This window comes from Amphiura filiformis, chromosome 5, assembly GCF_039555335.1.
Source record: "Amphiura filiformis chromosome 5, Afil_fr2py, whole genome shotgun sequence".
Lineage (NCBI taxonomy): Eukaryota > Metazoa > Echinodermata > Ophiuroidea > Amphilepidida > Amphiuridae > Amphiura > Amphiura filiformis.
The window spans coordinates 17046119-17072615 of record NC_092632.1 but is presented as its reverse complement, the minus strand read 5'-3'; the positions used below and the strand labels follow the sequence as shown (position 1 = coordinate 17072615).

Here is a 26497-nt window from a genome sequence, read left to right as displayed (position 1 = left end):
CTAGAAACACTGATATCAAACGAAATTTTATTTGCACAAGTGTGCGATACAGAGGAAATCTCTTCACTTGGCCTCTTTTCGCTGCGCCTCTTCATTCCTTTATGCACTGATTATCAAAAGTAACTGGTCATGAAGTAGTTTTGAAATGTGATCCCGAAGTGGTCTGACGGCCGGCCGCATTAAGTCGCACCCGCGCCCGCAAGGGACACTTGACACACATGTCGTGGTCTGCTTCTGTACATTATCTTTAAGTAGGGGTGGGTTGCTTTGATGGCAATGTTCACAGATGGATGTTAATGGCTGATAATTGGCACAGGTGTCTACTATCCTAGTAACCCTTTATATATGAAGGAATCTAGACTGCTAACTCTGGCTAGCTAGAGCATGACGTGCAAGTGTGTGCGTGCCAATGCTATAATCTTATATCGTCTTACCATAAGGCGATGATGATGATGCTCATGATAATGCACTTTTTGTAACCTATTTTGTCTATTTCTATCTTTCACCAAGATATTAACCTAAAATTGGTCAAATGATAAGCACAGTTAAAAGTGTCTTTATAACATCCTAATATCATTCAGCATACACCCCTCTGACGAATTATGGTATTTGCCACAACTAAATTCAAACCTATTCAAAGTCCATCCCTCTAGGCAAGAATTAACCCAGGCACCACTGAAAGACCTGTGGTGGCCAGATTTACAGGTGTAATACTTGTGATTAGCCCACAGCTAATCAAAGGTGGATCACGTACTTTGAGGGTCACTAAATGGAGTTCCTGTTAGGAGCACCGCCTCGAATCTAGTACAAGCTTTTATTTGTCGGCGTGAATTGGCCTCGTTTTAAGGACGGACGGAGTTGAAAATGGGTCAGGTGAGACCGATCTAGATTTCCAGGACACGACGCGGCAGCTAAACCCATTGTCTCAGATGTTTATGCATACGTATCAATGGTATACAAGGAAATTAGGGTAAATAGGCCAATTGGGTCGAGTCGGAAATCAGGGCGGACTCAAGCGATGATGGGAGGGGCTAATGGATACTTCAAGCACTGTCAAAGTGTCGTATTGACTTGATCCATCCTTCCCTTAATTATTAACAATTAGGTGCTGCATTGTGAGTGAGAGAGAAATTGGGGGAGAAGGAGAGAGAGGAGTGAGAGAGTAACTCAAAGCATGAGATGTAGAAATCGAGAGAGATACTAGAGAGAGAATGTAAAGAATAGGGGATATAGAAAGAGAGGCACAGTGAGTTAGAGAGTGCAGAGTAATACTGGTGATAGCATTTACACCTTATACAGTACATCTGTGTCACTAACAAAGTCTGTTTAAATATTTGTTAAATATTATCTGGACTTGTCTGTTGTTTCTAAGTAATAAGCTCAATGTATACATACTTATCGCATCATAGCCCGATTCTGTGATTCTTTTTTTGTCAATCGTAGTAGCATCGATCACAAGATGAAATTCAAATATACCTTACGCATATCGCTATCACAATAATTTGGTGAGGTCACCGACACCCTTAGGCTTGATTTCCCAGTAGCTAACCTATATGCAGCCAAGTTAATCAAAATTCAACTCTATACATGACCAGTGAGAAATTTGATGAGATTTTTAATCTCCGACATCATAAATTTCGCTCAAATTTCATAGTGGCCGCAATGTGGAGTGTACATCATGCATTTATGCAGGCGATTTGACCAAAACGCAGGACTTTATTTGGTTGAAGGGGATAAAATTAGAAAGGAAAATCATGTGTTCAAATGAAAAATAACCTAATAATAAGGAGTATCAGTAGAAGCTAAACAGGGGACAGATGCATTCTACGTTCATTTAGGGTTGGAAGAAATATGATATTCTGCTAAATTTCAAAAAGATCCAAACTGGTGGCATAGAAATTGATCCACAAGTTAATCAGATTTACAGGCAAAATAAAAATATTTTACAGCTTTTTTTCCAACAATTTTGAAACTCAAGCAATCACTGACCTGAATATATATTTATCATGAAAATGTGAAATTTATAGGAAGAAAAGAAGCGAACTTAAAAATATTGAAAATCAATCACATGCCCGGCAACATATGAACATTTTTATTAGAAACTGCAAAATATTGATCATTTGGTAAATGTATCATGACACAAATAAATAGGATGAGTAACGAGTCCCGCACATTTTTCTGAAGATTCCTAATTAAACTGTAGCCAACCTGAATTGATAACTAAAACTTCAATAACCATTAACCTACATGTAAGGGGGAGGGGGGGTCTTCATTTTGCATTGGGATTCCGAAATCATACCCCAAAATATACAGAATTTGATGAAAAAAAGACTCAAAAACATAATATTTTTTGATTATTTCTATTCAAAATTACAGTAAATTTGCCTAATTCTGGAATTGTTTTTACAAATTTTCTTAAAGAACGATAAAGAATCTGTACTTTCAGATTTTTGGGGAAAATTAACCCCATCTCTAAACCAGTTTTATAAAAATTGCACCCAAAGATATACCAAAAAGCCTAAAAATGCACCCGCTACGGAATTGCCACACATCCCCATACACTTCTTTCGTACCCTCTCAATTCCTAGATCCTCTTGCTCAATACCAAACCAACTAGTGAGGGAGATCAGCCATGCACTGATTGTCTGACCCACTTCCACAATGAATGCCTCACTCTACAGAAGATATGTTAGACTTCCCACAATGCACTTTTCTGTGCTTGTATGCTGTGCAGTCATACCTTAACCCTAACGCTCCTGAATACTACAAAATACTACTTGATATATGCGCTGTTCGTGCATGCATCCCACGTGGTGTGATGACGCAATCGCCCTAAGTGATATATAGGCACGGTTTCGCTGGCCAGCGAAGCCCAAGACCAGTGGCAAAGTGTCGCCGACCGAGTGCTTGGCATGCGAGGGGTCTCGGGTTCGAATCCCACCCAGAGCAAACAACTTCTTTCCTTCTTTTCTCTCTTTATTCTTTCCTTCTTTCCCTTCCTGTCGCCAAAAAGCCCCTAGGCGGTTAGGGTTAATGAACAGAGCACATCCAAATCTGGCAAATTGTGGTACTTTACTGTCTAACATCCCCTGTTTAGCCAGTCTATTCTCAACTTGCAAAAGACATGTTTTACAGGGAGCCATGTGCACAGAAATTAGAGTGTAATTTGATTACATGAGGTGGGGTAACATGTTGCAAAGGATTCTGGGAAGGGTAAGATATCTTCCTGGCCTCACTCCACATAAATGACCAAATCTAGGTTACCAACAGTAATGTTTTGAAACAAACATGAAACTGTTGTCATAATGAATAAACTCATGTGTGAGATTATATTTCAATACGTTATCTACATTTATTCACTTTACCGCCTGCCAGTCTGATCGCATTTAGGCCGCAATTAGGCCACTCAGGAAACTAGGTTTAATGCAGACCGATATTAAATTGGACTTTTACTGCATCATCAACCAGGAAATAAAATTGTGTAGTTTAAATATTAAATTTCACTTTATCAGGAGAACAAAATTAATGAATAATTTGATCAGATATGATGGCCTGTTTTAAATTCATCACACAGCACAAGTCATAAGTACTCAGCTTGCCAGAAATATCCAAATGAACACCTTATCTGTAGACTGTATGTAGTTACATCGCATCTGACAAAGTAGGCTACATAGGTCTTGTCCTGACCTTGTTTTTTAGCATTATCCATATTTTAATAACATTAATAAAATGCATGACAAAGAAGTAACTTGCATGAAAAATCTAATTGATGTTTTCCCCTTTGATAATGGCTGGCTGATTTCAACAGAAATATCTAGAGTGGAAGAAAAATGAAAAGCGGGTCATTTTTGACCGACTTAAAGCCGATGTAGAAAGGTCTGTAACCCCCATATACCTGCCAAGATGTTAAACTATTGCCATCTAACAATTAAAACAAATTAATTTATGCATGTGATGTGATTGACTATGTGACTGCATGCATTCTTGAATCATTATCATAACCAGAAATCAGGACAATTTTTGGATAGCTGCAACAAAACTTTACAAGTCCGACTAGTACTAGTGTCTAAAACAGGGGTAAATTGTGGTTGAATACAAAGGGTAAAAAGGGGCTAATATTGTGCAACCATACAGCACCATAAGAGCCACATTACAGGCCCGTCGGAAGCAAATTAAAAGTGGTACAGCCTGCATTTGGGGTCTGGAGGTGAAACCCCCAGCGGGGTTTGAAGGGGCAGAGCCCCTCATGGGGGTTCTAGGGAACCAAGGCCCCTGGAAGCCCAAGCACTTTTGAAAATGAAAAGTACAATTTCAACAGTAAGTAAATGACTAAACTTCAAAAAAAGGATATTCAAAATAAAATGATCTATACCATAAAAATGTTCATGTTCATGTTTACCAATTCATGATAAGACTTGATTGCAGTAGGCCTCTTGGCCTACATATAGTACTAAATTTGTAAGTCACACCTCAAAAAAATAAAAGAAAATGTAAAATCACCGAAGTTATTTTAATAACTTCGGTGATTTTACATCTTATTTTATTTTAAAGTTATCATATTTATACCATATTATACAAATATTGAATGTTTATGAGCACAATGGTAAGAATATTTTCATGAGGTGAAATATGGACTTTTTTTTGGCTGAAAAGTGGTACGGGCCTGCCACATTATATACTCCAACCAACATTTTGCTGTCAATTTTCATTGCGACAGACCATAGACCCTATGATGCAGTGGCTAATTTCTTGCAGCATCTTCTGCAACAGCTAAGAAGGCATCAATTAAGGCGTACAAAGCTCCAAATAAAGCTGGACATTTAAGCAAAAAGAACTGATGGTCATAAAGGATAACAGAAAATCGCTGCGTTGATCCAAAAAACGTGACATCTATCGCAATGGAAAAACGCCTGCAAAAATGTCGGAGTATAATGGCCTTAAGGATCATTTTGGCAACTGAAGAATATGTATGTTGCTCTTAACAGGTGCATTGAGAGCTTGCAGATGTAGTGTCTATTATACTGCATTCATTGCACCTACCTTTAGTTGTGTAATAGTCTGGTGTGCTGTTTGTAACTCCTCTAGCTGTTTATCTTTTGCTTTTTCTGCAAGAGTCAGGCGCTTCTGGAGTGCACGGCACTGAAAAATACAAACAACAGGTGAATGTGAATTAAGCAGATTTTGAAAGAGATTTTTATGAAAACAATGTTATAATGTTACAAAACTGGAATCTATGTCAACAATGCAATGGTTTTTCCATCCCTGTTAAAATCTTAGCTATTACCGTACATGTAGCTACATCACTGCAACAAGCAACAGTTCTACTATGATTCATATCAGTATATGTGCAAAAGAGCCCTCTTTCCCTATTTGACAATATTTGCATATTTATGCATATTAATGATACTATTTGAATATTTGATCCAAAACTGCCCAGTCTTACCACTGTAATACACCAAAATACACAGAGTATATGCCTTCATTTACTCCCTCGGATCCCAATGCCCTCAATTGTGTTTCAACAACAGATTGGCCTGAGAGATGGCCCAGAATTGCAGCAAGAGCACCAGAATGAACCTCAACCCAACTGGTCAGTGGGTAGGTTAGTGGCTGTTGCTCCTACTACACCAATGTTAAACCGATATTCTCTTCCTACCACATCCCATCTCTAGGCTGCAAAAAGGGGGTTTATCCCTCAGAATCTCACATTTGATAAGAAAGAAAAAAAGGTCCTCATCCTTTCCTCAAGCACTGTTGGAAAAGACTGAAAACTACTAATAATTTTAATTTTACATTTGAGAAAAAATATCCCTCCTTCATCAATTCATGAAACTCTTCTGGATTAGAACCAAAACACCAATTTTATGTGGCCTTACCTGGGTGAGAATTTTGGTTCTCAACTTCTTATTCAAAGGTTTGCTTGAATCAAAGTTGATTCTCCAAAAAAATTCCGAGCTTCAATTTATAAATCTTGCCAGGCTCATGAATATACTTAATTCCTACAATAAATTTCTGACCCTGCTACAGTATTGTTTCAATTAAACGCCCCCTCTAATAAATGCCCCCTCCTCATTTTTTCAATGAAAAATGGACAAAAATGCAAACATTTCCATGCAATATCGTGTCAGTAGGGTTAAAACATGCATCAGTCATGTAAGTGACGATCGCTAAATTGCATGGACAAAACCTATTATGACTCAAATTTCCATCCAGTTCATTGCCTAATTATGGTAGTAAATCATATTCTTGCTTAATATGCACTTACAGATGTAATTTTGTAGTATTTATTGCGATAATATCATATTCGATACGAGGCACCATCTTGTATTTCAACACTGCACGAATAGAAGTATTAGTATAGGCGTAAATTCCTTCTTTCTACAGGAGCACCATCGGGAGTTTAAACCAGATTTTGAAGTTTTCTCACTGACTCACTTCAAATAAATGCCCCCCCTTTGGAAAAATGCAACCCCCCCCCCCGGTGTTTATTACAAACAATACGGTATATAGCCTATTAAATACCCTATCATTCCAGTTCATATTATGGGCTAACACTTCCATTGCTTTTGATATTAGTGTAATGACAACATTGACACTTCAATATTGATTCAGAATGTAATATTTGAAGTGGGAAAAAATTAATGCTGAGAGGCTTGAAGCACCAAATTAAAAAACAACAACTCATAACTATACAGTTCAAATGAGTTGTGTGTTCAGTCATATACAAAATCAATGTTCTAATAACAAACAATAAAGACATGGTTATTTGGTCTAATTTATTTATAATCTCTCTTTCACATTCCAATTTACAGATGAACGTACTCATCTCAAAACTGAAATGAATATTCACCATCTGCATCATCTGCCCTTCCTCTCACCAATCCTTCATTCTAGATAGATCTGCCTGCAGCCAACCTAATGCCCACAATCAGTCAACCCATCTACTATAACTCCGGCTCCGTTAACAGACTTTACACAACTTGAGGCAACTACAATTCCGACTGCTTGCACTTTTCTTCATTTGGTCTGAATACTGGTAAATAGCTTGAGCCTGCTTTTTTTCCTAGGAATCTAATAATAAACCTATTAACACTGCATTGAGTATCTTTCCTGGCTGCTGGCTCTGTTGGTTACCCATGCTAAAAGTACAAATTGCAGGAGGCATTGATGCCACTGTACTAATGCTAGATGGATGCACTTTCCTCTCCTTTTTCTCTCCACCACTTTGCCCTTCATTTTTTCTATATTAATAATATCTCTTAATGTCAATGCCTTGTAGTGATGGCCATCAATTTGTACTATTTAAAAAAGTAATGTGACATATAAACTAGTAGGACAGACCTACCTTTATTGATTTATATTTTTCCTCTTTGAGTGTGATTACTATTTTAGATTTTAATAATTTCTAATTACTTGAAAAGTGCTGTAACATCATTTGGAATCATATCAGAAGCTCAATCACCAAGCACTGCACTCATCCTCTATACATTAGAGGCGGCATAAGAAAATCAGTGCATTCATGTCTGTAAAAGGACGAGTCACCAAATTGGAACATTTGTCTGTTTAAATAGGCATGAGATTTTGGGTTTTGAAAAACTAAAAAAAGAATATCAAAAGTAGGCACAAAATAGAAATGGATCATATCAAGTTTAGGAATGCAGGCCCAAGTTAAGCTCTAGTAAAAAGCCTCTACCACTACTACCCTATCCACAAGCAATCTGAGATGACACTGTCTATGCTGAGGTGCTGGGCTTTGCGCCTCGCTGTGCACCTCCACTCAAGCTCGCTGAGAGCAGATCAGAGGGGACAAAGTTCTAGCACCAAGTGGAAATCTTTGATCTGTACCCAATTAAAAGCATTTTTCATGTAAATTTCAAGTTAATTTCACGTTAATGTCAAGTATGTTTTTGATATTTTTAGTTCACTACTCTATGACTTCTTAGATCAATTCACACATGATATACAATGCTATCACATTTCTAGTTGTAAACAAAATGCTTGATTAGTGAGGCATTAACAATTGTAACCTTCAAAATCATCAATGTCAATTATGAACATGAAAAACTAAACACTCTGATAGTAAAGTGGAAAAAACTATTGATTTGAGAAAACCATTTTGTCTCTACTATCCAGGGTTACCAAACCTGCTATTTGGTAGCCCAGTTGGGCAATTTCAAAGAGTGTTCAATTTCCCATATCATAGAAACCAATGGTTAAGAGAACAATTAAGCAAATTTTGGTGATTTGAGCAGCGATTCAAGCAAAAATTGTTTGGCAACCCTTCCAATATTACTACAAAACATCACAGCTGACTAACTTTGTACAGGGAGTGAAATCTATAAATAAAACAATATTTTAGTGAAATAATAAGACTGCAAGGTAAAGTGCATTAGGCCTGCAAAGAGTACACTGCCACCGGCCTACTAATACTACCACTGATAACATCTCTTACAGACTAAATGAAAATGTACTTTTCCTTTCAAGCATCGTTGCAGCGCTATTGTTCCCAGAAAGGAAATGCAATGTTCTTAAATGTTTTATTATTTCTCCTGCTTCACAGCCCTGCTTCACAGCTGCATGACTAATGTGTTTTGGGAGCTCGGTAAAAATGGTAAAGGATGGGAGAGATGATGCCGGGGGGGAAGGGGGATATGTTTTATACATGACGGGATGAATGAGTGGGCGGTACTTGTGTATGATAGTTGATGGTTTGCGCTGCCTTTTGAAATGCACACACACACCCCTGTTTGTAAATACTTGCAATGAGGACAAGAAGTTGATTGGAGCAGAAGACTATGTGGTGCCAGCACCTGGAAAGTGTACATTACAGTCCCTCTGCAGTCATTTCCAACAGTAGAAAATGTCATAACAATAATTCAAGGATTCCATGTATTCATTCTAATTAGACCTCAATAGTATAAGATTTCAACAATATAGGCCTAGTCTTCAAAATGTAAGACCCTGAAATGTGGACAAATATTTTTGGTTTATTTTGTTTAATTTTTTATTTATTTTTAATTCGTTGCTTTTTTCACCTATTAACCCTAACACCCAAAAAAAACCACCACAAAATACCACGATGAAAAATGCTGCGCATGCGTGAATCCCAGGGTCTGCAAAGACGCAATCACCCTAAGTGTTATATGCTCACGGATTGCTGCCCGGGCAGCGATAACCAGTGTAGCTACCGTTCCATGATCGTGTGGTTGGCATGCGAGGGGTCAAAGGTTTGAATCCCGGGGGTGCCAAGTGACTTCTTTGTTCATCTTCTCTCCTTTTTCGTATCTTCTTTAACTTCAGATATCAGAAAGCAGGGTTGGTGTTAGGGTTAATTAATTCTGTCAAACAGCGATATTAGACTGGTGATATTGGGTGATTGTACAGCTTTGGCTGGAATAGAACTTGATCAAATTCTCAACATAATATTATAGCATATTAGAGAGGAGGGATATATACTGAGCTCAGGACAGCTCCATCTACTGGGCAGAAATTGGAACAATGCAGTGTGCATCTTCATTTGACCTGATTTTCACCAAAACTCAACTTGAATACTTAATATGCTTTACTGACAACGAGTCTGATGGGATTGAGATAGTGCATGTATACTCATGTCAATTTCCCCTCAAATTATGACAACAAAATAACATAGCCCAAATTTGTGAGTAATCCATAGCTTAAGCAACCCAAAGGTAGTGCTCCTTAAGTTATAAAAGCGAATTTGATAACATCCCAAGTGATACATATACTGTTTTCTAGCTAGCACGCATAATTGGGCCGATAACTGTGTTAATAGTGTTATTAGGGAATATCTTATGTTGTCTACCAGTACCATCTTGTCACCCTCTCAATATAATTTCCTTGTGACATATCTGTAATTGCTCTCTCAAAGGTGTGCTAATGATTCCTCAGAGGCAACCGTAAATAGGACAGAGAAAAAGACTACCCCAGGCTACCTTTAACATCTATATTTAATTCCGATCTGGCTCTGTTCAACTTTTTGTCAGTAAGTTCATCAAACTGGTGGTTTTAAGATATGATGAGGTGTCTGGTGCATGTGAACTCTCATTAGGGGTTGTTATATACACTGTTTAAAATAAAGAATAAAATTTCATCTAATCCTGATCAATTAGTTGTCTTTTATTAAAGGTGCAGTATTCAATAGACAAGTACAAGATGGGTAACAATTGGGTTATATATGAAAAAATGTTTTAAATGTTTTATATGAGGAAAAAACAAACAAACAAACCCTACAACAACATTTCAAAAAAGATGTCAAAATGTTGAATGGAAATGTAGGCAAAATATGCAAATAAGCTCATTAATATGCAAATAAAATGACACAGCACATCAGCCACCCATATCCTATCACCATACCAGTTTGAAGTTGATCGGTTATTGCGTATGTGTTGTGCTTGTGGGGAAGGAGAATTTTACAAACAATTTTACAAATGCAATATCTCAGCATATATTTCACCTTCACCCTTGGAAAGATGAAATAATTATTTTGGCATCAGCAACAAAGTATAGAGGAGGGAAACCTTATCCTGCTGAATGAAGGCAATTCCGGATGTTGGAATTTATATATATATATACTTATTCTAATTCTGTAAATAGCAGAAAACAAGATATCTCTAAGGCTCTAAGCTGGAATGTAGCCATGTTAATACTTTATTTGTGATATTCAATCTATAATTATTGGCCATTTCCCATCCACATTTGTAAGTTACACTGTGAAGCACCCCCTTACAGCACTGACTTTTTGCATTAAAAAATTGGGTCAAATATCTAAATTGAATAACAAGAAAAACAACCCCGGGAAAACAACATCGGAGTGTCAAGTTGCAAAGGCTACAATATCTATTCCACACTTGTGCTCATCTTGAATTGTATATTAATTTATTGTTTTGTGCTGGAAATCTCCACTTTGACTTACATATTATCATATCCCTGTTACAACATAGGAAATAATATAAGCCATATGAAATGACTTACTTAAGTGCCCAAGGCACTAATTAGGTTGGATGTAAGCAGAATTTTGAATCAAGATTTTTAATGGTTTAAGTTTTATCTTTAAAGAAAGATAAATTTTACCATTTACAATAAAACCTTCCCTGGTATATTTTGTTCTGGAATATCATTTTAGAATTTTCACTTCAGGTGAAGTAACAATGTTGACATTTCGACATTTAACGATTCAAATTCTAAGTAGATTGAATGCTTTATTGTTCTGCAAAATGAGAATGAGATAAGAAAAACAAACCACTATCAATGATCTTGATTGCAATTTGCATCTTCCTCATCTGATTTATTTCATCAATATGAATACATACATTCTACTTCTGATAATTTGTAGGAAAACATGTTTTTGATTTTTTTCAAGAAGGGTTTTTATTTGTCAAAGTATAATTAGTGCCAAGCACCTTTCAGCATGCCCACTTGTCTCCTTTCACCCAGACATTGTGGCGACATGAGTCAATGAAGCAAACATGTTCTGTCGCTCAAATCGTATTGAAATATTTTCCAAATCTGTTCTTATAAAAGCGAGTTTCCAGCATAAGACGAGCACCGATTATTCGACTGAAATGGGTTATTTCGAAACAAGCTATTATGGAAATATTTTCACACAACATGAATTTTCATGAATTCTTGCATGTCATAAAATTTTGGGTATGAATCTTGCCATTAAACATGCAAATGATTTATAAGATACATACTAGTATTGGCATAGGCTCATTTAAATACATGTTTTACTATGATACACACATTTGACTAAAAACTACTTTTATGAACAAATCCTGACTTAAACAAATTATTACATTTGTAATTCGGTACCAGGTTTTCTGTTCACTTTAAATGCACTAATTTGATTTATATTTTACACAAATATGCATGTTTACTATATGGCAATGGATATAAATATAGCATCCAAAGACATCCATTACTAGTATGTCATTGTCAATATACAAAAATATATTGTACCTTGCATTAAGGGAAGGTGTATGAACGTTTGGGCAGTATTTATTGTGGGACATTAGAGCACATCAGACATATCGAATTGCATTCTAAATACGAAGAATGTCCTTCTGATATCAAATAATTTAGATTTTTTGAAATTAATGAATGTAATACACATTTTATGGCAAATCATTAAAATTGATATTTAACAGTACTCGAAAAAACTTTATAAATCTGATGATTTATATTTGAAGTGTATGTAGGATTGTAGGTGGGATGAAAAGCCGACGATCAATTGAAAATTTTGACCTTTCGTATTGAAGATATGGATTTTTTTCCCCAAAACACCAAAATAAAAAAGGTGGGAAAAAATCCATATCTTCAATATGAAAGGTCAAAATTTTCAATTGATCGTCGGCTTTTCCTCCCAGCTACATACACTTTAAGAATATATCATTAAATTTATAAAATTTACTTCGAGGACTGTTATATCTCAAAATGTGAAAAATATCCAATTTTATTAATTTGTCATAAAATTGGTATTATATCGTAAATTTCATAAAATGAAAATTATTTGATATCAGAAAGACATTCTTCGTATTCAGAATGCAATTCGATATGTCTGATGTGCTCTCATGTCCCACAAAAAAATACTGTCGAAATGCTCAAAATGCTCATTCCAGTTCCCTTAAGGGAAGGGGTATGAACGTTTGGACAGTATTTATTGTGGGACATTAGAGCACATCAGACATATCGAATTGCATTCTGAATACGAAGAATGTCCTTCTGATATCAAATAATTTTGATTTTTTGAAATTCGCAATGTAATACACATTTTATGGCAAATCATTAAAAATTGATATTTTGATATTTAACAGTACTTGAAGTAAACTTTATAAATCTGATGATTTATACTTAAAGTGTATGTAGGTGGGATGAAAAGCCGACGATCAATTGAAAATTTTGACCTTTTCAGTATTGAAGATATGGATTTTTTCCCAAAACACCAAAAAAAAATAGGTCTTTTGGGAAAAAGTCCATATCTTCAATATAAAAGGTCAAAATGTTCAATTGATCGTCGGCTTTTCCTCCCAGCTACATACACTTTAAGAATATATCATTAGATTTATAAAATTTATTTCGAGGACTGTTATATATCAAAATTTGAAAAATATCAAATTTTAATAATTTGTCATAAAATTTGTATTATATCGTGAATTTCACGAAATGAAAATTATTTGATATCAGAAAGACATGCTTCGTATTCAGAATGCAATTCGATACGTCTGAGGTGCTCTCATGTCCCACAAAAAATACTGTCGAAACGCCATAAATGCTCATTCTAGATCCCTTAAGGGACATCTGTAATAATATGCATGTGTAAGTGTAGTCTATTTTCAGCTACAACTGTAGATTTTTGTATAAATAAAGCTCATTAAACAAGGATGGACATCCACAGTTATAGGACCTATTCCAGTGGGCACTCACTTACCAAATAATTTAGCCTATAGATTCGCCATTTGAGGTACACTGTCAGGACAGAACCATGATGACGCAAATAATGTGGATCAGAGTATTTGAAAGTCTATGATTTCAATAGTGCAATGTCACAATTTTCAAGTCCTTGTTTGCCTGTGTTAAACCCATGGGACTACAGTTGCGGGTGAAATTATACGAGAACGGGTTTGCTTTTCTGTATTCAACTGTGGACTTACTCTGTGATACCACATATTCCAACCGGGGACCTCTCTTGGGAACCATCAGGACCATTCCCATTTTATGAAAATATATATATAATAAAAAGTGCAGTGATTTATAGTGAGCTACACACAGAGACAACGCAAAGACGTTGCCAGGCTGAAAATAACGTAACTATCAAATTCAGAGGGTGTTCCCTATTGGTGAAAAAAATATGTCCCAGGTTGATGGGTTAAATTTCATAAAATTTGTGAAACGTCCCTGCCAACCGATGAAAGTCTGGATGTAACATCCCTGTTTGCATAGTCCAAAACCGTGTCCCAGTGACTCTGCTAGATTTGATTACTAATTAAGGAGGATTTTGAATCGTTATTGTGGTCAATGCAAATTCGCCACAATAACGATTCCAGCAGATTCTTTAAAAGTCTCCAGCAGATTCTTTTAAAGTTTAAACTTGATTTCTTGGAATTGAAATCTTCTGAATGAATTTATCATACTTGAGCATTTAAAGGAGTTAATTTCGTGATCCTAGCATCCTCTTTTTATGACATTTTTCAGTACATATCCACGAAAAAAGCATATTCCCAAAATTTCAGTTGATTCCGATTTTGCGTTTGCAAGTTATGCATGATTATGTGTATTACACTGCTCCATAGACAATACGTTGTAATTTCGTTCTGGTGCACCAGAACGAAATTCAAATTTCAAGCGATATCTTTGCTAAACAAATTAATCTGCAAGAAATATTTTGTACATAAACATTATGTAGCCAGAGTATTCGAGTGATATAAAAATCTCAACTTTTTTTGAGAAAAGTGGGGGGATGAGGCTGTGGATCATGAAATGCCCCTTTAACTGAATCGTATATTTGTTTGCTTCAATAATATGCATGTTACAATAGAGTATTGCATCCACCTTATTAGCCACCCTAGATGAGGATGGAAAATATGGGTCAACTCAAGACAAGTCTGTTTATGTAAGTAATTCCAAGTGCTTACAAAAACACATAAATACTTTAATATGCGTAAGCTATGATTGGCTATCTTAAGAAGTAGGTTAAAGTACCTTGCATTCGCCACAATAACGATACAAAACCCTCCTTAATTAGTAATCAAATCATCATGAGTCTGTCCATTGCAAAATGAAGCAAATAAAATACTTCTATGTATCCAGATGACAAATGAGTGATGAAAATCACATGAAGATCAATATGTTAGAGCACATTATCTATGCCAAAAACATTTCATCACTTTGGTCTTGCTGATCCATTTCCAGTAAGCCTTTCTGGGATTTCGCTGTACAAATACACCATATGAAACCTACACTGGGTTCACCGAGGAATTTCACAAAAAATATTTTTTGTTGTAGTTCAGCTTAGGTTTTTTCTTGAAGTTTATATTAATGAATGGCTAGAATACACATTTTAAAGGGGCATTTCGTGATCCACAGCCTCATCCCCCCTGACTTTTCTCAAAAAAAGTTGAGATTTTTATATCACTGGAAACCTCTGGCTACATAATGTTTATTGTACAAAATATTTCTTGCAGATTAATTCGTTTTGCAAAGATATTGTGAAATTTGAATTTCGTTCTGGTGCACCAGAACGAAATTACAACGCATTGTCAGCAGTGTAATACACATAATCATGCATAACTCGCATAACGCAAAATCGAATCAACTGAAATTTTGGGAATAGGCTTTTTTCGTGGATATGTACTGAAAAATGTCATAAAAAGAGGATGCTAGGATCACGAAATACTCCTTTAAAAGGAACAATTACAATTAATATGACCTTTCATTGCAGAGACATTAACCCTAGTCCTACGATAGTGGGTGGGGGGCATGGTTTTTCATCCAGCATAAAAAATGTGTGTGCAAGGGGGCATTTGCCACTTTGAGAAAAAAATGTAAATTTCCACTTTTTATGCAAGTTTATGCAAAATTTGTTGGATTTTGCCCCCCTAAAATTCACTTTTCCCTCCAGAAAAAATTCCTGGTGCCACCTCTGATCACACCACATGTCAGGGATAAGCAAAAAGGACAGCAGGAGCTGATAGCCAACCCGCTTCAAGTAATTTCTGATGTTTTTTCATTATGGCATTAATACCAATTTCTATGCACAACTATATTTTGGCTGCCCTAGATATTGATGGCTGTCCTACATTTTCTAACCTTGTTACAGTTCTCGCTGTTCAGTCCCAGCTCCCAATATTCAAAGAGAAGAGTTACAGGACATACTTGTCAATACCATTGTCCATAGATGCAGCACATAGTCTCTCTTTTAGCAAAACTATTTTATTACAGGACCCAATCCACATGTCTCACCCTTTATTTCTACAGTGTCCTATCCCCGGGGTTCTTCCTGGTTGAAGGTATACGGGATGTGCCACGGTTTTGGGGTACCTTTTCAGCGATTTTGGTATATCGATGGGCGGGTTTTCAATGGAGACCAATGCGCCCAATTGTGCGCATTTTGGCAAAGGTGCCCTAATTAAAGCGCCCAATTATGGCAAATTTGGGTGCTTTTTCTTGAAAATTGGTATACTGATGGGTAGCAAAAAGTAGGTATAGAGAAAGTCAGCATCCGAAAGTCTGCGTGGCACACCCCCGTACAAAAAATTTTGAGACCCCCCCCCCCGGGGTCCTATCTTTCATATAGGAGTGTCCTAAATCTAAGCGGTTCACTATTCATCACCCACCCAATTTAGAATATCTGTTAAAAGTAGGAACAAGTTCATTAGGATATATCTTACTATTCCTGTACCCTGGATATGCCATGCTACATATTGGGAGTGAGGCGATTTCATTACAAGACCTACAAAATCTATCTCTGTCTTATGTTATACTGTTATTACCACCGATAAACCCAACCTGTATGTCGGTAGGTATGCCGGCGGGGTAGAGAGTTTAGAGTCAGAAGTGGGTTAGGCCTCCAGTGAGTGGCTCGCTAATACTCACCTAATTTAGATCACTCTCCTTATAGTTCCCATCAATGCATTCTATAAATACTTGATTTCTTCATTAAACAAGGGAAAGTGACTGTTCTATTAAAAACAAATCACACTTGTTTGATAGTGTTTTTCTCTATTCTTCCCTTAAAGTGAATTGATGTGATTTCTCTTTCAGACATTATCAACAAAAAGGGCAACAATCTGTCCTTTAAGTTTAAATCCTAATTGTTTTTTTAAACAATGTTATTGTTTACTGTGCAATTCTGAATTAACGTGGCGACATCTCTGCCCAGCCATTTATTACTTGACCGATCTTCAAAACACGCACGCAAGTTGAAACAAAATGGTTGTATGTGTAATCCCCGAACCATGCCTCCTAGCACTACCTATTGTTCTATAGTGGAGAAACGAATTTCGTACTTTTATTTTCGGAACGATGAGATGATCCAATGACCCAATATGATTTGTTAGTGCTTCTCAAGTCAATTGTCGCGCTATTTCGTTCGCAGAGCCTTTACTTGCATGTTGTTTCAACAGATCATTATCTAGAGTGATTGATGTGATACAGTTCTTGGAGCAATTTATTTTTGACATTTTGTTTGAAATGATCGTAATTCCAAATAAGGAGCGCTGTTGTTAAAGCTCCCAACTATGCTTTGAGGTGCGTGGTAGGAGCGCCTGCGCTATCGCGCTCCCCAAAAATAAAGGACTTGATCATGATTAATTTGTTTGAAGGCTGTAATTGCTGACTTTGTTGCAATGGCTGACCTTCTTTTTCTTTGCTAAACTTTTCACTCTTTAAGGAGTCAATCTTTTTCGTGAATTATGGTAAGTCCAGCACTCTGCCAAATAAAATCCTTGCTACGTGCTTGGCTGTATTACTTTTCCTGTCAGTTCCTTGTACTACATCGCTTTCTAATATTTAATAATTTGAACTACATGTTGCAAACAAAGTTGTAAAAGGGGGTTGAACCAATTTCCTTAACACCATGGATTGGGGCCACATTGACTACAGATTTCTACTGTTTGATAACTACATACTGTCACTAAGTATTTTTAATATTGAATGTTGTAAATCATGACACTCCTGGATGGTAGGGTATTATGTGCATTATATAGGTTCAGTTTAGAGTTGACCTATTTCTGAAAATAGCCTACAGATTTGGAACAATAATGCTAACAGAGATCAATTTGCACAGATCCAAGCTTCTATTAAATTAATCTGGTTTTCTGCTGGTGCTGCATGGTGTATTTTTTCTCTCTGTCAAAAGTTTAAAGGTGTTCGAAATGTTCAGTCACTTCCATATCACAAGTACAGTCCAACCTCTCTTATCCGGACCTCTTTTATATGGATCTCTCTGTTATCCGGCTGTAAAATCTTCACAGGAAAACATGTTTTTGATGATTTAACACCTTAATCCCATGCTCTGAATGCTTAGAATGACATATATATTGCATAAAGCACTCTAAATCCATCTTTTAGTGATATTATCCCATATTAGCCCAATTTTTTGTTGTCACAATTTCAGTCCTTGGAACTTTCAATACAGAATTACATGTAATTCACTTATCCGGATTTTTCACTTATCCGGACAATGTCTTGGTCCCATCATGGCCGGATAAAAGAGGTTGGACTGTATAGGACGTATAAACAACCAGGGATATAATATCCGAAACAACAAAGTTATTAACCTGTCACACACATCGCTATTAGGCAAATTTGTTTGTTTTTTAGCCCACTTTTTTCTTTTTTGCCACTTCACAGCCATAAATTTGTTTCTGACAAAAATGGCTTTAAAAAGCCCAGCGCATAGCACTATGTACAAGTAACCCTATGGCTTCCATATACCAGGGGTATTTTCTATTGAAAAAAGAGGAACTTTGCTCAAAAAAGAGGAAAAACACTGAAATATGCTCAAAATGGACTGAAAATGGAAGAAAAAGCTAAAATTTTGCCTCAAAGAAATTTCCAAAAAAGAGGAATTCAGCTTAAAAGGAGATTTCACATCCCTGATATACTTATGCCGATGACAAACCTTGGGGGGGGGGGCTTTTATATTGCATGCATACCTTTCATGTCTTTGGTTAAGGTTAGAGCTAGGATTGAGACCATTAGGGTTGGATATGATTTTGAGTTTAGGCTATAGGATTCGGAATTTGGGGTTTTAGGTCATTATACAAATGTAAATTAGGATTAGGATTGGGTTTTCAGTTGGGACAGAGTTGAGATTGGATTTTAAATTAGGATTAGGCCATGAAAAAATACCCAGATTTTGCGTTTTGGGTGTTTTTTTGTTAGTTGTGAAAATCATGTAAAATCAGCTGCAAAATGTATGTTTGCAAAAAACAAGAAATTTTTTCCAGATTTTCAAGTTTGTGTTGATATTTTAGGGTCATTTTAGCCTCCAGACAGACCCAGATTCTGTCGGTCTGTAAATTGTTTTTTAGGGGCAAGTTTTATTAGGTGCAAAATTGCCGTAAATGTTTTCCTGCTGTTTCCCTATGCTGAAAATACTAAAGATGCTTCAAGTTCCGAGACCTATTTCAGTCATCTAGAATATGAAATGAATTTATTTGACACAATGTAAACTCTTCAAAGCTCAAAAAACAAAGCGCACATCCTAGGATAGGTCACAGGAACCCCTAAAGATATCAGAATATACCAAGACAACTTCAATTTGTATAAATCTGATCCACACACTGCAGGATATTTGCTATTGATTAAATCCAACATCATATTACTCACAAGCTTCCTTCCCTCTTCTCTTTCTGCGTGTTCTCATTTCTCTTCCTCACGACTCTCATGTTGCTTTTATAAAATGCCAATGTTCATGTTCCGATTTCCCCTGCTCAAGCGTCTCATGTTGCTGTTTTTATAAAATGCCAACTTACATCAAAGTGCAAGCCACAGGTCTTTAACATTAGCTGTGACATAAATGGGGCCTTTTTGCTTTCTTAGCTTTTAGTTGAATCCATTTATTCATTTTCTATTTATCTTTTTAGTGGATTAAGTTTATCAGTTACCAATGCAGGTGGATATGGGAAATATAAGAGATGCAAAACAAACTTGACGGTATTCGGGTATTTTCTTTTCTGCTTTTGCTACATATTTTGTTCAGATAGAGTTTATGAATATATGCCATAAGCGGTAATTTTGGTAATAGTTTCATTTTTGTGTGATTTGGAGTGAGAGAGTCATTAAGAAATAATGACTCTATCCTATACATTACTATATTTTTGCGAGGCTCCAATCGCGAAGTTCACAAAAATAAAACCCTTGAGAAAATCACCTCTTATATTATTTGAAATGATTTGAGTTTATGTATATTATTTGAAATGATGTTAATTATTAGAAATTATTTGAGTTTATTAGAAATGATTTGAGTTTATGTATATTATTTGAAATGAATTGAATTAATTTATATTATTTGAAATGATTTGAGTTTATGAATATTATTTGAAATGAATTGAGTTTATTTAAATTATTTGAGTTTATGTATATTATTTGAAATGAATTGAGTTTATTTATATTATTTGAAATGATTTGAGTTTATGTATATTATTTGAAATTATTTAAATTTATGTATATTATTTGAAATTATTTAAGTTTATGTATATTATTTGAAATGAATATGTTTTGATCAAATTCAGTTAACTTGTTTTTATTATATTAGTAATTCATATTCATGTTGACATGTAGTTTTCTTTAATGCAATACCCATATTTCACCAACTTCCGGTACTTGTTTGCCTGCATCTGAAGATGCTTGTTGACAGAGAAAAGTTAAATTTTCAATTGTAAGTGAAATGTTTCTAAGAAACTGCTAAATTTGTTTTATTGTACAAATATAAGCACCAAATACAGAGTGCTAATCTTTGTAAAATGAATTTCTAACACTTTGTTCAGGGTAAAATCCGGGCTAAATTCAAACCTTGAATATTCTGGTTTTAAGCCGGGATAAAAGCAGGAATGAAAATAATCTAAGCTTTTCCAGCTCACACTACCTGGATCTACCTGGAAGAGCTTGGACATCTCAAACTCTGAGGCTTAACTCCAAAATTATGAGCATGGAAATATTGGACTTAAGCAGATGAAGCTTACATTTTATAAAGTTGGGATGTGGTGTGCTATGTTGATGCATGGGTTTGTTTGTACATTGAAATAGGAGAGTGTCATTTCAAGCTTTATTCAAGTTTTCAAATTTACTGCAGAATTCCAGATAAAACAGAAAAAAACCAGGATTTTTTCCAGCTGTATTTATTCTAGCTATATCCAAGCTAAAATTGTCCAAATTACTGCTGGCCTTTTCCAGCTTTTTACTGGGATTATCCTGGATTTTTATTCTAGGATATTCTGGAATTATTCTGGAATTTTCTAGCTATTTTTCGTGTGATTACTGCCGAAGCCCCATGGTTCAGCTATTGTGCGGCGACCGCTCTAGTTCTTTAATTTGAGATATCCGATATGGTGGTGGCTATTATGATGGAGAAATAATGAAACTAAAACCGATAGAAGTATGGATTCAAAAGTTGCACTCCTATTGATTTGTGCACATGACAATAACTTTATTCAACATGTTCAATCATGGTGAGTGCTGCAGATGGGGCTTGCTACAGTAAACATTGACCATGTTAATGGAAAGTGAAAACTTGTGATGAGTATGAAGTAAACAAACCATGGAAATTGTAGATAAGGGACGCACCATTTGATACTCAGGGGGAGTAGAAAGTTTTCAAAAAAAAAACTTCCCCACTGCATTCCCCACCAACACTAAAAAAAACCTTCCCCCACCTAACTGTGTATAAATGCATGAAATAAAAAATAAAAAACTTGCCGCCTTTGGCGGCAAAAAAAAAACTCACCTTCGCGCCTTCAGCGGCGAAAAAAATTTCTTCCCCGACCCCAACTTCCTACCCCCCTGAGTATCTAATGGTGCGTCCCTAAGAAAACCCAATAGGTTGAAATTTGTAATGCGCATTGGTGTTAGTTTCATAACTGGTTATTTCTGCATTCCTTGCCATCGCTGATATCTCAAATTAAAGAAAATATCCTTGCATTCATCAGTTTCAAAACCAAGCCTCACTTTGGCTGTATGGTCATGATTCATGAAATGCTACTGTATTTATTGTACTGACTATATTACCATGGCAATTGCCTAATTTGGCCTGATTGTATCAGGTTGTGTTGCAAATTGTGTATTTTTAAATTGAATGAATTGGTATTTTTTTAAATTCAACAAATTGGTTTCATGATAAATGAATTTAAAAATACATTATACATGTATCATGAAACCAATTCATTGATTTTTTTCACTCTACATATTAAAATAATGAATACAAAGGTACAGAGACAATACAAACCAAACATTACTGTGTAGTTCTTCCTTTTTACCGAGAAAAAGTAGCAGTCCTAATAATAGCATTTCTTTGAAATTCAAGTGACTTAATGTGCACTATAAATGAACCACTAAGAATAAGTCCATTACAACGGACTGATCTACTTTGCCTGGAGGTATAAATTCATTGCATTTAAATGGTGAACAGCTGACTTGATACACCGACCACACCTCTAACAAAGTAGAATGGACCAATGATCTTGTTAACTTCATCCTACTTACTATGATGCTATGTTTAATCTATTTTCACCCTTCATCAGGAAGGATTCAAATCATTCATTCTTTACGACATTCATGTTCTACATAAATGATTATTTTTCATGATTTTATGCAATTCAATCCTGTGTTATTTACCCAAAGGAGCGGTATATAAATATGAAATTGGGTCCAATTCCAAGTTCATAATTACCATCTGCTGCAAACAGCAAATTTTACCCGAAGGTTAATATTGGGCCAGACATAGAGTTCCTACGAAGTGGAAAAATGTATAACATGACAAATGTTGTTTGTTATTTTAGTAAACATGCAATGGGAAACTACTTATCCTTTGGGCTATGAAAGTAGGCAGGGTTTGGTAATTATTATATTGCTGTTTACTTGCGTGAGAACCCAATCTCAAGCAGACGATGCTTCCAGCAAGAGAGCCATGTACACTGCAACATCGCGTGCCTGATAACTTTGATGTCGTTCACATAGATAACTGCGATGTGTGTCAATCTCTATAGCAGCCAATTAATATTCTCACCGCTAGTTACCGTGCCATCCTTAAGTCTTCCCTTAGAGTCCTGGGAGTACCGTGAGGGGCCTGAGTTAAAATAGGCTTAAAACCCCAAGGTGTCCCGGGCACACAGAGACAAGTACTCATAATGTGGTATTAAGAAGTGCATGCACCAAAGGTGTTATCAAGCTGAGTTTATTATCATTTTAGACTTGAAGACGAGTGAAAAAGTGCGTCGTAACCTCTAGAGTAGGTCAATATCGGCTGTTTAAGGTTAATTACTCATTAATAGTACTTTGTAATGAGCTTTGCACTTTCCTTGAGGACTAGTGTACTATTCCACGCTGTTTGGCTATGCCATACCACTGCTACTGTGCTTATGGGATACAAACAAACCCTTATTTTTATCATCAATCGTGGATGGCCTCACCGTGTTGTTATTTTGGGTCTGCTGCTGTTGTAGACAGACACCCAAGCATAAGCTATAGGATTTATTTAATTTGGCCTTCTATAGTACAAATGACTTCTAACTAGGAGCTTAACTTGCTGAACATACCTATAATAGTGTTATTTCCTGCGCAGCATGGACGCATAGCGTAACATGTCTCAAAATAAGACCTTTATGATTAGCAGGATGTTTCACGGTCACAGTCAACCAGCTCAAAATTACTGTGGTCATCTAATTAATTTTGATAACAAAAAAGGTTAGGAAATGGATACACTTAATTAATTCAATCTTAACTGCACCTTGATATGGATCGGTGACTCTCTTAAGTCATTCATTGACCTCAAGATTAGTTCCGAGGGCCAGAGTCGAAACCTACACAGTACTTGTGATTGGTGTGTAAAAGGTCGTTTGAGCGTAAAACAATGGGTGGCATGCACTTTAAAGTGTGATGAAGTGCGTTTCCCTCAATAAAAGTGCATAGGGTGGGGTTGATTGTCAATTGCTCCATGTCAGAGTACTATGACACCCTAGCTAACATCTAAATTAAGACTAGCCCAACCAAACAGATATAGCCTACGGGATTCACACTACTATCATATCATCATGCCAAAATGTCCTCCCTTTTGGCCATCGCTGCTAGAGGCAAGAATTAACTACTCCTACTCATAATATAGATATCATACCGATTCTTTTTCCATTAAAAATGACAAGAAATTCAATTGAAAACACTTTAGTGTGTGTAGTGGTGATTGTATTGAGGTGAAACAATCAATGAAGTTTAGATTGCTTTGAGTGATGTGTTAGGTAACAATCAGACAAATAGGAAATATACCCTAGCGATAATCAATATAAAGGACGTCATCATGCCAAGATTATTACTCAAGGCACGTTGATGATGACAATCATATCTTGATTTGGTATCAGCTAAGTTTTTTATATTATGTCATTTATGCACAGACTTGAAGGTTTCTACTTACAGTCTATGGTCTGATGCTAGTCTTTGTCAAAGACGACTCGCTATCCCTCCCGACGATCCTTGTCAAGTGGGAAGGAGCGGCGAGTTGCGACAGCGAAGTCGCGGAGCGACGAAACAGCGAGTCGCGAAGTTTATCGAGAACGAGCCGATCGCCCTGAAGCGGCGACGGCGCTTGCAAGCGCTATTTTATTACTGGGTATTTTTACTGATCATATTTATGTGGGAAAATAACCAACGGGCCTTTCAGAAAGGCTAGTCTGATGCCATTATTGCAAGTGAAATGTATTTCTTATTATACATTTATTAACTTTCTTCTAGCATGGTTTGACAGAAAGCTTAAATTAAAGTGATAATAACAATAATAATGCCAATAATAATAATAATAATAATAATAAAAAAAATAACGTAAGTAAACAACAAAAATAATTATTATATCAAATATGCTAATTACAATACTGTCTCTTTCATGCAAAATAAATTAATTGATTAATTAATATGACATTACCAGTATATCTTTTATCTAAATAAATGTAATTAAGAAATCCATAACTATGATGATGGATGTGATGGATGAATGATGGATGATGATGGTGATGATAATATGCCATTGCCGCCACCGACAATGATAATAATGAACAACAACATGTGAAATATATCTTAATAATTTATAGCACATTTTACCCCCTTTTAATTTACAAATCGATCATATTGACCAGTATTGCCTACTTTCACATCTTAAAACACTGAATAAAATAAAAAGAACATTAACTGATTGAAAGCTAGCTCATATGTACACCAAATGAAACTGGAGCGATCCGCATGACTCTTAATCACATCATCAATATATCCAATAAAGGCCTAATTCATTTGTTTTGCCGCATACATCTGTGTGATAATTCATGTTTTGATTCAATGATGCTGTCTCCTCCACATAGAACATAGACGCCAATGAAGGTCATAGTAGTCGCAATAACTTTGTTTACAGGAAATCATTATCTGTAGGTGACTTCTCTTTCATCTAAAATATAATATTATGATGCACTCAAAGCGAAACTTGGGATGCAAGATTTTTTTTTTTTCACCAATTTTCTTTCTTTTTATAATTTATTACTTAGCCAGTTCTGGTGTACTAGAACCTGTTCTCAAAGATTCCAGGTATCCACTTTCATGTCATCTGTAATAATTTTTGACTCATTGATTAATTGAATGTAATTTCACTTTAAAGTTATATATTATCAAAGTGCACTTTTCACTATATACACCTCATGCTCCCAATTCAAGAAAAATACAGCAATAAATTATTTGGTTTGAAAAATATTATTCTGTTTTGCCAAAAACATTACATCAGCCTGCTACGATAATTGCCTAAGTAATTTTTTGTAATTTTGAGAACAAAGTACAAAATATAGTTCAAGCATGCACATAATTAAACATATTTATTCACCAATCTTTGCACAATGATAATGAGACAAATGAGGGAATAATCAGAAATAATTAGGGTATTTATGTAACTGATGCATGGTTGAACCATATTTTATACTTTGTCTTCAAAATTACAAAATAATGACTTACGCAATTATCGTAGCAGTGTGATGATTAGCACTATCTTGCAAAAAAAGGTCAAATTCTAAAGGGATAAAGGGCCTTTGAAAAACATGAATTTGTGCATGTTTTCTTACAATTGCAGTCACACATTCAAAGACATCAATGACCTAAATTTAAGCAAAAAAACTAAATGTCACAATTTTCCACCATAGGGCAATTTAAATTGGGAAAGATATGCCTCTATTATATATATATATATATATATATATAATAGCCTATAAATGATCAGTGCTACAAGTTCTCTATATCTGCCAAATACAGCAAATTTAACATGATTTGCATGATTGTTATGGAAATTTATTGGACTATAAAGCTAACAGTTTGCTCATAATTCAGTACAACATTTTATGTTAAGATTTCTTTAAGTTTTTGACATGGGGGGGAGGGAGATGGGGGAATTTCTTGAAGTAATGTGAATCCAGCACCTTTTGGCGACAAAATAAGTTTATGGTAATAATGTGTGTGCAGCGTATGAAAAATGTTGCCATTTTAAAGCAAAATGGGTGAAATATGGTTCAGAAGTAGAATAAATTCGCGTGAAGCAGACAGAATTTGGCTAGAATAGGGGTTAAAATGGCCAAATATGAGGTTAATTTGGTCAGAAACCCACATACAGATGTTAATATTGGGGGGGATGAGTATATGAACCATCCCCCTGGAACCATCCCCCTGGCAAAATATTGGGGGGATTTATCCCCCCACCTCACCTGGGATCTACTGAAAAATATTGGCTGAATACTCTCTATCTCCT

At 35.7% G+C, this 26497-nt stretch overlaps 1 protein-coding gene across 1 annotated transcript in view; it reads right to left on the bottom strand.

The window, feature by feature from the left end:
* LOC140152731 (protein phosphatase 1 regulatory subunit 21-like) overlaps nucleotides 1-26497 on the bottom strand; it is a 191687-nt gene that overhangs the window by 49073 nt on the left and 116117 nt on the right. The window contains exon 17 of the mRNA XM_072175210.1: nucleotides 5041-5139. Coding sequence (XP_072031311.1) covers nucleotides 5041-5139 — 99 coding nt within the window. The remainder of the gene's footprint in view (nucleotides 1-5040; nucleotides 5140-26497) is intronic.